The 13,444-nt window shown below is 56.0% G+C and overlaps 2 protein-coding genes across 2 annotated transcripts in view; both read left to right on the top strand.

Moving 5' to 3' along the window:
- The window catches only part of LOC104288984 (nuclear receptor ROR-beta-like), an 8,049-nt gene extending 1,771 nt beyond the window's left edge, over nucleotides 1-6,278 (top strand). The window contains exons 4-10 of the mRNA XM_009887872.1: nucleotides 53-466; nucleotides 1,717-1,838; nucleotides 2,170-2,302; nucleotides 3,338-3,445; nucleotides 4,382-4,492; nucleotides 5,506-5,618; nucleotides 6,117-6,278. Of these exons, the coding sequence (XP_009886174.1) occupies nucleotides 53-466; nucleotides 1,717-1,838; nucleotides 2,170-2,302; nucleotides 3,338-3,445; nucleotides 4,382-4,492; nucleotides 5,506-5,618; nucleotides 6,117-6,278 (1,163 nt within the window). The remainder of the gene's footprint in view (nucleotides 1-52; nucleotides 467-1,716; nucleotides 1,839-2,169; nucleotides 2,303-3,337; nucleotides 3,446-4,381; nucleotides 4,493-5,505; nucleotides 5,619-6,116) is intronic.
- Nucleotides 6,279-7,939: 1,661 nt separating this feature from the next.
- The window catches only part of SCAMP4 (secretory carrier membrane protein 4), a 23,282-nt gene continuing 17,777 nt past the window's right edge, over nucleotides 7,940-13,444 (top strand). The window contains exon 1 of the mRNA XM_009887862.1: nucleotides 7,940-8,099. Coding sequence (XP_009886164.1) covers nucleotides 7,940-8,099 — 160 coding nt within the window. The remainder of the gene's footprint in view (nucleotides 8,100-13,444) is intronic.

The raw sequence follows: 13,444 nt of genomic DNA, 5'->3' as shown, positions 1-13,444 counted from the left end.
TCGGCGGGGGGCGAAGCTGCCCTGACGTGGCCGCTCTCTCCTCCCCGGGCAGCGGTGAAGTTTGGCCGCATGTCGAAGAAGCAGCGGGACAGCCTCTACGCTGAGGTGCAGAAGCACCAGCAGAGCCAGGAGCAGAGCGGCGGCACCAAGGATGAGCCCGAGCCCCTGAGCCGCGTCTACACCACCAGCGTCAGCAGCGGGCTCTCGGACCTGGATGACATCTCCACGCTGTCGGACGGGCTCCTCTTCGATTTCCCCCTCACCCCCGACGGCAGCAGCACCTACTACAACCTCGACCTGCTCGCCTCGGCGCAGCCCTCGCCCGACCAGTCCAGCCTGGATGTGGCCGATGCCACGCTCATCAAGCAGGAGTCCATCTACGAGCTGATGCTGGAGCCGGCCCTGTTCGCGCACGGGGCGCTGGAGGGCGGCCAGCTGGCTGCCGATATCTCCGTCCTCGAGATTGGTGAGCATTGGCGCGGTCCCGGCGTGATGCAGGGCACGCACTGGGGTGTGCAGCCCCCAGGGATGGTGGTCGGAGCAGCGCTGGGTGCCTCATAGGACGCATCCAGTCCTGGGCAGCGCCGGGCATGGTCACAGCGAGGGACCAACCCAGCCCCAGCTCTCGGAGCAGCTCCAAGCCTGTCCCCTCAGAGAATCACAGAGGTTGAGGGTGGAAGGGACAGCTGGAGGTCATCTGGTCCTGCTCAAGCAGGGCCACCTAAAGCCAGTTGCCCAGGACCGTGTCCAGATGGCTTCTCTTCCATCTCCATCCGGATTCCTGCTGGAAATTGAATGTAAATGTTATATATCTATGTTGTGGCACAGCATTAGGGCACACACAGGGCAGTGTCACAGTATAGTCCTCAGTGTCTTTTGGCCAAGCTATAGCTTCAGTAGACACTGGAACAATTTATCAACAAGAGTCTCCTCTTGCAAGGCAGTAGAAATAGCAAGTGGTAAATTGAATGTAAATGTTATATATCTATGTTGTGGCACAGCATTAGGGCACACACAGGGCAGTGTCACAGTATAGTCCTCAGTGTCTTTTGGCCAAGCTATAGCTTCAGTAGACACTGGAACAATTTATCAACAAGAGTCTCCTCTTGCAAGGCAGTAGAAATAGCAAGTGGTAATCTCATCAACGCTGATCAATATCTACGGGGCGGGTGGCGAGAGGACGGGGCCAGACTCTCTCCAGTGGTGCCCAGCGACAGGACAAGGGGCGATGGGCACAAACTGGAACGTGGGACATTCCGTCTGAGCATGAGGCAAAACTACTCTGCTGTACTGGCAGAGGCTGCCCAGAGAGGCGGTGGAGTCTCCTTCTCTGGAGAGATTCAAACCCCACCTGGACACCGTCCTGTGCGACTGCTCTGGGTGCCCCTGCTCTGGTGGGAGGTGGAGGAGATGATCTCCAGAGGTCCCTTCCAGCCCCCACCATTCTGTGATCTGTGATTCTGTAAACTAATAATACTCCAGGCTGAGCGCTGATGGAGATCAGTGCACATGAGGTCATGCAGAGCATCCCCACCTCTGCCCTGGGGACAGCCCCCGATGCCCCATCTGTCCTCAGCTCCTGGTGACACCACGCGTGAGCCCTTCTGCCCTTCCAGCCCCCAGCCGCCACCCAGGACAGCCAGGAGGGGACAGCATTGGGGTGTGGGGCCAGTGGTGTCCCCAGGGGCTCACCGACCTGCTGCCCTCTCCTTGCAGACCGGGTGGCCCAGAACGTGGTGAAGTCTCACCTGGAGACGTGCCAGTACACGACGGAGGAGCTCAAGCGCCTGGCGTGGAGCCTCTACTCCCCCGAGGAGGTCCGCGCCTTGCAGAGCAAGGTGAGTGCCACCACCACTGCCACCCTTCCCCCCTGGCTCCCCTCCATGGCCAGAGCCACCGCAGCCCTTCAGCAAGGGCCACCAAGGCAGGGATGAAGGCGAGGAGGATGAGGAGGGTCTTTTGGTGCTTTGGGAACTGCAAAAGCCCACTATTGGGGGTGGTGGTGGTGGCAGTGGTGGCAGGTCCAGGTGTCCTAGTGCCACCAGCCCCCATGGATGGCGTGGCACCTGGGTCCCTCGGCTGCCCCATGTGATAGGGTTGGGGAGGACAGTGGCACCGGGGTGGCAGGGTGGCAGAAGCCCTAAGGGACGTCGCCCGCTGTGCCGGCAGAGCTGCGAGGCCATGTGGCAGCAGTGCTCGCTGCAGATCTCCAACGCCATCCAGTACGTGGTGGAGTTCGCCAAACGCATCGACGGCTTCATGGAGCTCTGCCAGAACGACCAAATCATCCTCCTGAAAGCCGGTAAGAGCCGGGGGGACCCTGCCGTCCCCTTCGCGTCTCTGCCACCCCCCTCGCGTCCCCAACACCACTCCCAAGCAGCAGCCGTGGTGCCGAAAGCAAATCCCATCTTTTGTCTCGGCTAGTGGTTTCCTTTCGGGATCTCCCCTCCCTCGCCACCCCAGTTGCCCCCAGTCTCAGCGTCAGTGCTTGGGGAGCAGCTACTGGGCTGGAAGGAGTTGAAGGTCATGTTTAGGGGTGATGGTGTAGAGAGGGACATGGGGAGTAGAGGCTTTTCTCCATGGTTGCCCTCAACCAGATGTCACCCAGAAACGGGGACGGAAAGGAGCACAGCGGGTTTTCCCCCAGGAAAAGGGGTGCCAAACCCAAAGGAGAGCGGGGAGGGAGAAGAGGAAAGGATTGGCCTCTTCTCCCAATAAGAGACTGGGAAGAGAGGACAACGGCAGCACACCCGTGTCCCCCACCCATCCGTCTGCCCGAGCTGGTGATGCTGTGCCCTGGCGAGGGCTCTGAATGTGGAAAAGCCCCAAAATGCCAAAAAAAAAAGGTGGGAAAGCTGCCCAGTTTGTAAACTTTCAGGGCTGGGGAGCTGAGAGCCTCACCCGGCGCAGGGGACGTGTGCCGGCGTCCCGGCAGGGTGCGGTGCCCCGAAGCCAGAGCTGGCTGTGTCCGACACGCTGGAGTTTAACTCATTCTTTCATTTCTTCCTTCCATTTTCTTTTTATTTATTTTGTTTTCACCCTCTCCTCTCTCGGCGCTCCACCATGACCTTGCTTGATCCCTGTGGCCGGCTGTGAACGCCCGGATAATATTTCCCTTTGGTGAAATATTGCAATCACAATTGGAAACTTTTAAAAAAAAACAACAAACAACCCTGAACCCAAATTTGGGATATCGGAATAACCATTCTGCTCTTGGGAATGAACAATTCGGACTTGAAACTTGCACTGGGGGCTTTCTTCTTTCTTACATTTGGTCCTGGGATGATGGAACCCCCCTCTTCCCTGCCCTGGTCTGCGCTCTCTCTGCCTACGTCAGGTTGCCTGGAAGTGCTCCTCATCCGCATGATCCGCGCATTCAACCCCTTGAACAACACCGTCCTCTTCGAGGGCAAGTTCGGCGGCGTGCAGATGTTCAAGTCGCTCGGTAAGAGCCGCTTTGCTTGCGCCTCTCTCGGGGCTCTCCTCTCTTTTCGACGTCTCCAGATGGGGCTGGGGTTTGCAGCCAGGTGAAACGCGGCTGGGCGAAATTCCCCAGGGACAGGAGGGGGTGACATCTCCCCCATGTTTGCTCCCGTTGGGATCGGGTTGATGTGTGCCATGGCCCAGAAAGCCAACTGCATCATGGGCTGCATCAGAAGAAGTGTGGCCGGCAGGGCGAGGGAGGGGATTCTGCCCCTCTACTCCACTCTCGTGAGACCCCACCTGAAGTACTGCGTCCAGCTCTGGAGTCCCCAACATCAGAAGGACATGGACCTGCTGGAGCATGTCCAGAGGAGAGCCACGAGGATGATCCGAGGGCTGGAGCACCTCTCCTATGAGGAGAGGCTGAGAGAGTTGGGGGGGTTCAGCCTGGAGAAGAGAAGGCTCTGGGGAGACCTTATTGTGGCCTTCCAGTCCCTAAAGGGGCTCCAGGAGAGCTGGGGAAGGACTTTTTACTGGGGCATGGAGTGATAGGATGAGGGGAAATGGCTTTAATCTAGAAGAGGGCAGGTTTAGATTAAACATTAGGAAGAAGTTTATGACTTTGAGGGTGGTAAGGCACTGGCACAGGTTGCCCAGAGAGGTTGTTGAGGCCCCATCCCTGGAGGTGTTCAAGGCCAGGCTGGACGTGGCCTTGGGCAACCTGGTCTAGTGGGAGGTGTCCCCATCTATGGCAGGGGGGTTGGAACTCGATGATCTTCGAGGTCCTTTCCAACCTAAACCATTCTATGATGCTATGTTTGGGACTCACTTTCTTCCCCGCAATGTTGGGTATCTGCCAAGGAGTCCCCTTCACGCATCTCATCTCCGCAAACTTGCCAAGCCCTGGGTGCCACTGGGCAGCACGGAGCTGTGACATCCCCCTCTTCCCCCCCATTAGGCTGCGATGACCTCATCAGTGCCGTCTTTGAGCTGGCGAGGACCCTGTGCCGCCTGCAGCTGTCGGACGAGGAGCTTGCCCTCTTCACCGCTGCCGTCCTGCTCTCCCCAGGTACGCGGCGGGGCTGAGAGGGTGGGATGCCGCATCCAGGACTGGCCGGGGATGGGGGGGGGGTCTCGTGCCAAAGCTGGGGAGAGCCGACCCCTAAATCTCAGTTCTGCTTCCTCAGTGGATGATTTAAGTTATTCCCGGGAAAGGAGGTTGGGGGAAAAAATGCATCTGAAAATGCATCTGACAAATCTCCTCAGTGGGAGAAGGAGCCGCGTCCCCAACAGCAGGGTCGTGGGGGCTGGACAGGGGGCACCTGGCCCTGCCACCGTCCCCAAAAACATCCTGGGGAGCAGGAAGGGTTAAAAAGGTTTGCTCAATATGAGCCAGAAATGTGTGATCACGGCCCAGAAGGCCAACTGTACCCTGGGCTGCATCAGAAGAAGTGTGGCCAACAGGGCGAGGGGGGGGATTCTGCCCCTCTGCTCCACTCCTGTGAGACCCCACCTGGAGTACTGCATCCAGCTGTGGAGTCCCCAACATCAGAAGGACATGGACCTGCTGGAGCGTGTGCTGACGATGATCCGAGTGCTGGAGCACCTCTCCGATGAGGAGAGGCTGAGAGAGCTGGGGCTGTTCAGCCTGGAGAAGAGGAGGCTCCATGGTGGAGACCTTAGAGCCCCTTCCAGTACCTCCAGGAGAGCTGGGGAAGGACTTTTTACAGGGCATGTAGTGATAGGACGAGGGGGAATGGCTATAAACTGGAAGAGGGCAGGTTTAGGTTAAATATTAGCAAGAAATTTATGACTTTGAGGGTTGTAAGGCACTGGAACAGGTTGCCCAGAGCGATTGTTGAGGCCCCATCCCTGGAGGTGTTCAAGGCCAGGCTGGACGTGGCCTTGGGCAACCTGGGCTGGTGGGAGGTGTCCCCATCTATGGCAGGGGGGTTGGAACTTGATGATCTTCAAGGCCCTTTCCAACCTAAACCATTCTATGATTCTATGAAAAGAGCAAGAGGCCACTGCACCGTGCTGGGGGGACAGGGCACTGACTTGGCCACTGGCTGTCTCCTGTAGATCGCCCATGGCTGACAGAGTCCAAGAAGGTGCAGAAGCTCCAGGACAAGATCTATGTGGCCCTGCAGCACGAGATCCAGAAGAAACACTCCGCTGAGGACAAGCTCTCAAAGGTAGCGGTGCTGCCTGCGTGCGGGGCAGTGAGCCCGGCCAGGACACGGCACGTGTGCCATGGGGAGATGTCTGAACAAAGGATGTGGATGTGCCGGAGCTCGTTAGCCACACACGGGTGTTGGGGGGGGAGGGAGGGACAAACCCTGGGACCTGTTGAAGGAGACTTTCTCTTTCCATGGGCTGTGGGGGTTTGGGGCAAAAGGTGCTGTTTCAGGAACGCTTTGGGCAGGATGGAGGTGGGATGGGGGGCACTCAGGGGGGGCGCCTCACACCCTCCCAGGCGCTGGTTGTCCTGCGGAAAGCCGTGGGTTTGGAGGCAAGGCTACGTTGCTGCCGGGCTGCCCAAAGGTGGGGGGTGTCTGCTGGTGCCCCTGGTACCGGGCAGAGCCACTGGTCCCCAAACCCACTTGTTTGTCCCCAGGGGAGGGGGAACAGTGGCAATGAAGGAAGCTGGCCAGGACCCCAGTGGTCACCAGCTCCTGCTTCTTTCCCTGCAGATGGTTTCCAAGCTGCCCTTGATGAAGACCATTTGCAACCTGCACTTGGACAAGCTGGAATTTTTCCGTCTCCTGCACCCGGAGACCGCCATGAACTTCCCACCCCTCTATAAGGAGGTCTTCAACTCGGAGCTTCAGTACAGCGACCCACGGGAGAGCTAAGGCTGGGAGCCGCCGGCCCCCTTCAAGTTCCCCAAAATTCGGAGACGAACTAAACTTCAGAAGTTTGGGGCAGTTTATTTAAATCAAATAATCAAACTCAAGAGAACCCGGGGGGGCTGGGGTATCTCCCCGGCCCCATTTCCTCGCTGTGGATTGCAATAGCTCTTGAATGTAAAGCACCTTGAAGGAAAAAGCAAACGGACTTTGCCATACCAGTGAAATGAATGTGAAATCTCTGCTCGGGAGAGGAGATGCTCCTGGCAGCGGTAAGGGACCGACTCCTCCCCGCAAGTGCACGGATCCCGGGGAGCGCACGCCACGCACACGCCGCCGCGCTCACGGCACGGCCCTTCCCACCGTCCTGGCTGCACTCTCCGTCTCTGATTTTTATTTTTATTTTTTAATTATTATTTTGATTTTATTTTTTTTTTACCCAAACACAAGGCATGGGATAAAGAAGGGGCAATGCAGACTCAGCTGGATAGGGGTGGGGGGGCTGGTGGGGGCAGCTTTGGGGTCCCGGCTGGAGCCGAGGAGGGGGCGAAGGCAGAGCCTTTATTTATTCCTCCTCCCTTGGGGCGCGGGGTCACCTCAGGAGCTTGGCCAAGCAACACCTGGTTGTGACCGGGGGAGGATTCAGCATAGGATTTCCCCATGGAGGAGGCTTATCTGAGGGGAAAGGATGCCCAGCGCAGTGGGGGAGAAGCTCTGCAGGGTCTCCGTGCCCTCTCTTGTGGCGTTTTCCCAAACGCCTGCCCAGCTCCCCATCCAGCTGGCCGACCGCCCGGCTTTTCGGAGCCGATTCGGCAGCTCTGCCCACCTCGTGCCACCTTTCCGCCTCCTGAGCGCTTTTCAAAGAGGGGCTTTGCCCTTACAACTGTGGCCAAATCCCTGGATGAGTTGGACCCAGGCTTTCCCCCCACAAGGAGCTCTTCAGAACTGTTACTTTGGGGTTTGTTCTCTAGTTAGCAGGACCTGGGAGCTTTTTAGGGAGAGAAACTGCCCATTGGGGTCAAGGGGAAGCGGAAGGTCCTTATTCCTTCCCCGGGAAGCTGCTGTGGTCAAGACCTGTTGCTCTGAGCTTGGGAGGCTCAAAAGGTGAAGAAGGGATGGATTTGTGGGGCGATGTGGCGATAGCCCGCAGGCGGCGGGGCTGCTCAAGGGACTCTCCAGCTGGGTTCTGCAGGTGGTTTTTTCCGTCCCTATTCCTGCAGCGAATGCCAAAAGCTCCAAGGGAAAAACCTGCTCCGGGGCAGCCCCCAGTTTCTGCTGACAAAGGGCTAAAATCCCAAGCCCCTTCCCGCTTCGTGTTGATTTCTGGTGTGTCCAACCCCATCCTCTGGCAGCCCGGATCATCCCTGAGCTTAAGCTGAAGACCTTCATTTCCATAATTGCACCCCTTAAACTTAACGAGCAGCTTTCTTAGCGATGGTAGGGGATCTCCATGCTTTCGGTTAAAAGATCTCCTAGGGAAGACCACGGACCAACCTTGACCAGGGAAGACTCACCGGGAAGCCGATGGGATTTCTGCTTCGGTATAAGGCAGAGAAAAACTTGGGACCGTCCACCACGTAGAGCCGTGCGCTTTCTGGTTTTGCTGACTGCCGTCTGAGCTGCTTCTCGGAGCACGTCGGAGTTCGTCAGCCTTGTTTCTCTCCCCGATGGCGTTAGAGCCCAGGTCTCCGGCGAAGGCTGCCCGACCGTCCCGGCGGCCCCACACGATGTTGAGTGCCAATGTGTCGTCCTCCAGCGCAGCGTTCGCCGGGGCAGGGATGCGCCGTGCTTGTTTCCTGCCCTCTCGGATCCTAAAGCTTGTGCGAAGTGAGAAGTCAGTACTGCCTTTTTCATCTAGAGGGTTGTGCCTTTTTTTTTTTTTTTTATGGAAGAATCATTTCCAACAGCACCGTTCACCTCCCGGCTCCTCTCTGCAGGGGAAAAAGCACGTGAGAAAATGAATGTGCTTTGCGGAGGGGGCTCTCGCCCTCCGTTTCTGCAGGACAGCAGCGCTCCCTTTCTCGGAGGAAACGGCCGTGGGTGTTTTGAAATGTTTGGGGGGAAAAAAAAAAAAAGCACACACCCTTCTTTACATCCTCGGTATTTGTCAGCCAACGTGCACCAATGGTCAACGTCACCGTTTTCATTTCATCCGGCAAAGAAACCAAGAAAGCACCTTAAATCGGGAAAAGACTGAGCCCTCGCCACCGGTTGCGTTTTTCCGGCTTACGACACAGCGTCCATCTCATGGGAGAGATTTTGGATTCTGAGCAATAAAAGCCCCTGTGGGAATCTAGGGAAGACTGGAAGTATTAACCACGTGTAACTCAACCTGCCAAACTGCGGGAACCTGCACTTTTATGTTCTCTTTAAAGGAACCGACTTGTCGATTAAATGATTTCTTGGGAGGGGATAAATGATTAAATGTGGATTAAATGATTTCTTGCCTGGGACGGGCCATGCGCATCAGAAGGGATGGCAAGCGCGCGCCGAATCCCCCACGGCACCTCTGCTTGGCCGCAGCCTCTGCTTTCGGCTCACCCGAAGGCGCGGGGCAGCGGTGGCAGTGCCAAGGTCCCTCGCACTCCCTCTGTGCCACCAAGAGACAGCGGCTCGGCAGGGCCAGGGCTTGGTCCTGTTTGGTTTTTTTTAGGGCGAATGAAAAATGGGTAGAAATGCCTGAAAAAGGGAGATTTCCGCTCTCCCCTGCGCCAGAGCTGCGCGTGGCCAGTGGAGATGATGCTCGGGAGCCCTGAGCCCCGCAAACTCTCTTCGATGCTCGGTCCTCGGCGTCTCGGAGACGTATCCATCCCACCGGCCACGAGACATTTTGCCGCTTTATTTTCAAACAGACCTCGGCAGCGGTTCCCTTGAGCGGGGCGACCTCAGCCGCGAGGGATTGCTCTTTTCCAGATGAAGATTAATTTTGTGTTTGTTTGTTTGTTTGCTCTGGCAGTTTAGCTGAGTGTGCATTTCCACCTCCAGAACCCTCACACTGTGTATAAAAATGGATAAAATATATATATAATATATATTCTTGTGAATGTTGGTGCAAAAAGAGAAAAATATATAACGTTTCAGTCGGTTTTATGTTATTTTTTATCTATATGAATGAAAGGAAGAAATGGAAAACTTTTTTTTTTTTTCCATTTACCACCCTCCACACACACCTACCTGTAGATACCGACAGGTTTTATGGAAATGTTTTACTTTTTAGATTTAGGAACATGCTTCTGTTCTCATTGAATGTTCTGTCTTGTAAGATTGTAATTTCTATTTTTTTAAAGAAAAGAAAATAACTAAATAAAATTTCCTCTTTCGGACCAGTCAGCTAGGAAGGGAGGGCAGGGGAGGGAGAAATGTTTATTTAAGGACAAAAGCGTTGTCTGAATTTTTCATGACATTAAATAAAAAGTAATATAATGTATGGACAAAAAGCTTTTTATTGAGGTGTACTCTATAGGCATATAGATGTATATTGCACAAAATTTACAGGAAGAAAAATAAAGTCTGTTTTACAAGGTAACAAAATTAATAATGGTGGAAACAGTGAGTGTGATTCCAAATTTTAGCAAAGGGTGAGAGTGGAAGTGAACCCCTTGAAGTCACGGGAAAAACCTGTCCTTTCTTCAGTGGGCTCAGGACCGAGCTGCATCAGAAGCCCGATGCAGCGCAGGATTTGGACACAAGGGTAGATTTTAGATGTTGTAAGGTGTTAATGGGTCACTTAAGGCCAGGCACACACTGGGAAGGATCCCAAGACCTGGGAAGGGGGTTCAGCTGGGAAACCTCTGTTCAAAAACCACCAAGCAGAGGGCAGCAACTGCGCCCGGCAGGACTGGGGGACGCGTTTTGGGGCAGGGGGGTATGTGGATTCGTTTTCAAACTGTACCCAGTCCTAAAACGAAGGGAAGGAAGGAAGGAAGGAAGGAAGGTGCACGCCCTGGGTACAACAGGGATGCAAGGACTCGGATGCAAGGACTCCTCTCCACCAGGATGCAGTCGGTTCACAGGTATCACTGGGTATTAAGGGTGCAAATCCCATCCTCGTTTTCCTTCTGCTTCCCCTGAAAGTCTCACCTGGGTGCACGCTCCCTGCTCCTTGTGCAAACCCAGAGCAGTTGTGTCCCTTGGCGGCAGCTGTGGAGCAGAGCAAAACAACAAAAAGGGGTCCTCGCACAAGTGGAGGCAGTAAATCCCGGGGTCCCATTCCCCCCCGGCTCCCCAACCACTGCTGCTCTGCCGTTCCCAGGAGGCAGCACCCGTCCTCCTCCATGGTTCCCACCTGCAGAATTTCAATATTGCAGGATAAAACCTGGCTGCTACCGAGAGGCAGGAACAGCCAGAAACGGGGCACGGCTCGTGGAGACCTGGGGAAGGGTTATCAGCCAGTTGGGACAAGGAGGGATCGGGGCTGGGGCAGACGGGACTGCGGGGGGCACGCAGGGACCAGCTGGCGCTACTATGGAGGTGTCACAGCCCACGGCCCCGCCAAGCTGCTGCACACCGGCACTTTTATTTGGCTTTCATTTTGAAAAAGATGTCTTCTTCCACTAAAATTGTGTTTTTTTCTTTTTTTTTTTTTTTTGAAAAAAAAAATTAAAGCATGGCAAATCTGCTAAAAAAAAATTCCTTGCAAAGAACTACTCTTCAAACAAAACATGTTTATGAAAAATGGCCTTGGAGTTCCAGGGGAGATGCTGGGAATTGCTGAGAGGAGCGTTAATGTCCGCAGTCCGTGGGAGCCAGCGCAGGGCCGGTACGAGTGACCCCCGTAAGCCCAAACACTTCCAGCAAGAGGTGTCAGGACGGGAAAGTGTGTCTGTCCCACGCGGGACACAGCGAGGAGCTGCCGGTATGAGGGTGACCGGGATGCCCAGTGTCCTTTTCCTGCCCAACCCACCTTCCCCCAGTAAGCTCTCCCTTTCTCTTACTGGTGGCCCGAAGTCTCCAGTAGCACTGGATTTACTGAGGCGGAGTGACCTCTACTGGTTTATAGCTAAAATATTCCCCGCATTTCTGTGATGCTTCTCCATCAATGGAAGCAGGTGGCCTGATCCTTCCCTCCCCAAAAATATTTGCCCAGCTGGCAAATACCGCCCGTGCCCGCTTTGGGGAGCAAACGCCAGCAGAGCTGGGCAGCCTGCCCAGAAATGAACCCCAAGACCTGTATTTTAGCGAAACTTTGCAGACGGGGTGTGCGAAGGCCTCAGCATTTGCTCAGCTAAGTGTTAGAGGGATGAGCTAAATCACACAGCCCAGAGTAGGGAGTTTACAGCCCCAGGGCTCGTAAATATTTTTTAAAGTAGAGTGTGGTTTGTATACAGCCAAATTAAGAGCATTTACATAGAGCTGGTACCTTGGAGATGGACTGTACCTATGTTAAGGAGTATAATGCGGTGTAAATAAGGAGTTAAGGAGCTACAGAGCCATAAAAAAGCATATATTTATAAGCATATAAATCCAGAAAGTGGGTAAGTTGGGCTGTCGGTGTGGTGGGGTAGGGGCTTCCCCGTGCACCGCTGTCAGGCTGCATCGGCGCAAAGATTTCAGAGTGATTTGTCTGTTCAACCCTCACCACCCCGTTTCGCTGACCTGCAGAAGGAGGGAAGTCCCACAAGCACCGGGCACCAGCTCCACTGCTGCTGCGTCTGCTTTACCTGACTTATTCAGAAGTGAAATCAGCATTTAATGGCAGAAGTCATAAACAGCAATCTCCTCCGTGACCACACAGCCCCAGCTCCTGAATCCAGCCATCACCTATCGACTGTTGTAACACTGGAACCAAACCTTGGCGAGAGCCGGCAGCTGGACGCCGTAACGCTGTTTGGGGATGGAGCCCGTGGGTGCCTCTGAAGCAGCTCCTCTGCAGGGGGTTGCCAGGAGGGGTACAGCACAGTCCCAAACCCACTCTGTTCACCCAAATATAAAACGATACCAACATTGAGGGCAGTACTGCCTCACGCCAAGGGGTGCCTCAGTGCTGGGGTTTTTAACAGTCATGGAGGGGTAATGGCGACGGGGAACTGGGCCCATGCAGGGCTGAGCCTTGCCCGGCCGCGGGTCCCCACCTGTGCCTGCCTCTCCTCAGCCCTCAGCCACTGCAGAGGCTCCCCCACCCCTCAGGGGCCGTACACGCACCCATCTGGTGAACGGCCTGTGACAAACCCACCCCTGGGGGCCGGGATGGGGATCAGGCCCCAGCGCACCCCGTGTCCCTCCCGCCCTCTGACAATTCACAGTATCACAGAATGGTTTGGGTTGGAAGGGACTTTAAAGCTCACCCAGTGCCACCCCCTGCCCTGGGCAGGGACACCTCCCACCAGCCCAGGTTGCTCCAAGCCCCGTCCAACCTGGCCTTGAACACCTCCAGGGATGGGGCAGCCACAGCTTCTCGGGGCAACCTGCCCCAGGGGCTCACCACCCGCACAGGCAACAATTTCTTCCTAATATCTCACCTAAATCTCCCCTCTTCCAGTGTAAAATCATCTCCCTTCATACCATCGCTCCCCTCCCTGACCCAGAGTCCCTCCCCAGCTCTCCTGGAGCCCCTTTAGGCACTGGAAGGGGCTCTGAGCTCTCCCCTTTTTCGCCTTCTCTTCTCCAGGCTGACCCCCCCCAACTCTCCCAGCCTGTCCTCCCAGCAGAGGGGCTCCAGCCCTCCCAGCATCTCCGGGGCCTCCTCTGGCCCCGCTCCAACAGCTCCGTGTCCTTCTGCTGGTGGGACCCCCCGAGCTGGAGGCAGCACTGCAGGGGGGTCTCCCCAGAGCAGAGCGCAGCAGAGGGGCACAATCCCCCCTCGCCCTGCTGGCCACGCTGCTGGGGATGCAGCCCGGGGTGCGGGGGGCTTTCTGGGCTGCCAGCGCACAGTGCCGGCTCCCGGGGAGCTTCTCACCCACCGACACCCCCCAGCCCTTCTCCTCACGGCTGCTCTCCAGCCATTCCCCCCCAGCCTGGCTCTGTGCTCGGCATTGCCCCGACCCAGCTGCACGGGGCCTTGTTGGACCCCCCGATGTGGGCACAGTCCCACCTCTCAGCCTGTCCCGATCCCTATGGATGCCATTCCTTCCCTCCAGCGCGTCAACCGCGCCACTCAGCTCGGTGTGCGAACTCGCTGAGGGAGCCCCCGATCGCACTGTCCATGTCGCCGACAGAGATGTTACCCAGCCCCG

The sequence above is a fragment of the Charadrius vociferus genome, unplaced genomic scaffold (assembly GCF_000708025.1).
Source record: "Charadrius vociferus isolate BGI_N301 unplaced genomic scaffold, ASM70802v2 scaffold1640, whole genome shotgun sequence".
In the NCBI taxonomy this organism is placed as follows: Eukaryota; Metazoa; Chordata; class Aves; order Charadriiformes; family Charadriidae; genus Charadrius; species Charadrius vociferus.
This window is presented reverse-complemented; position numbering and strand designations above follow the sequence as displayed.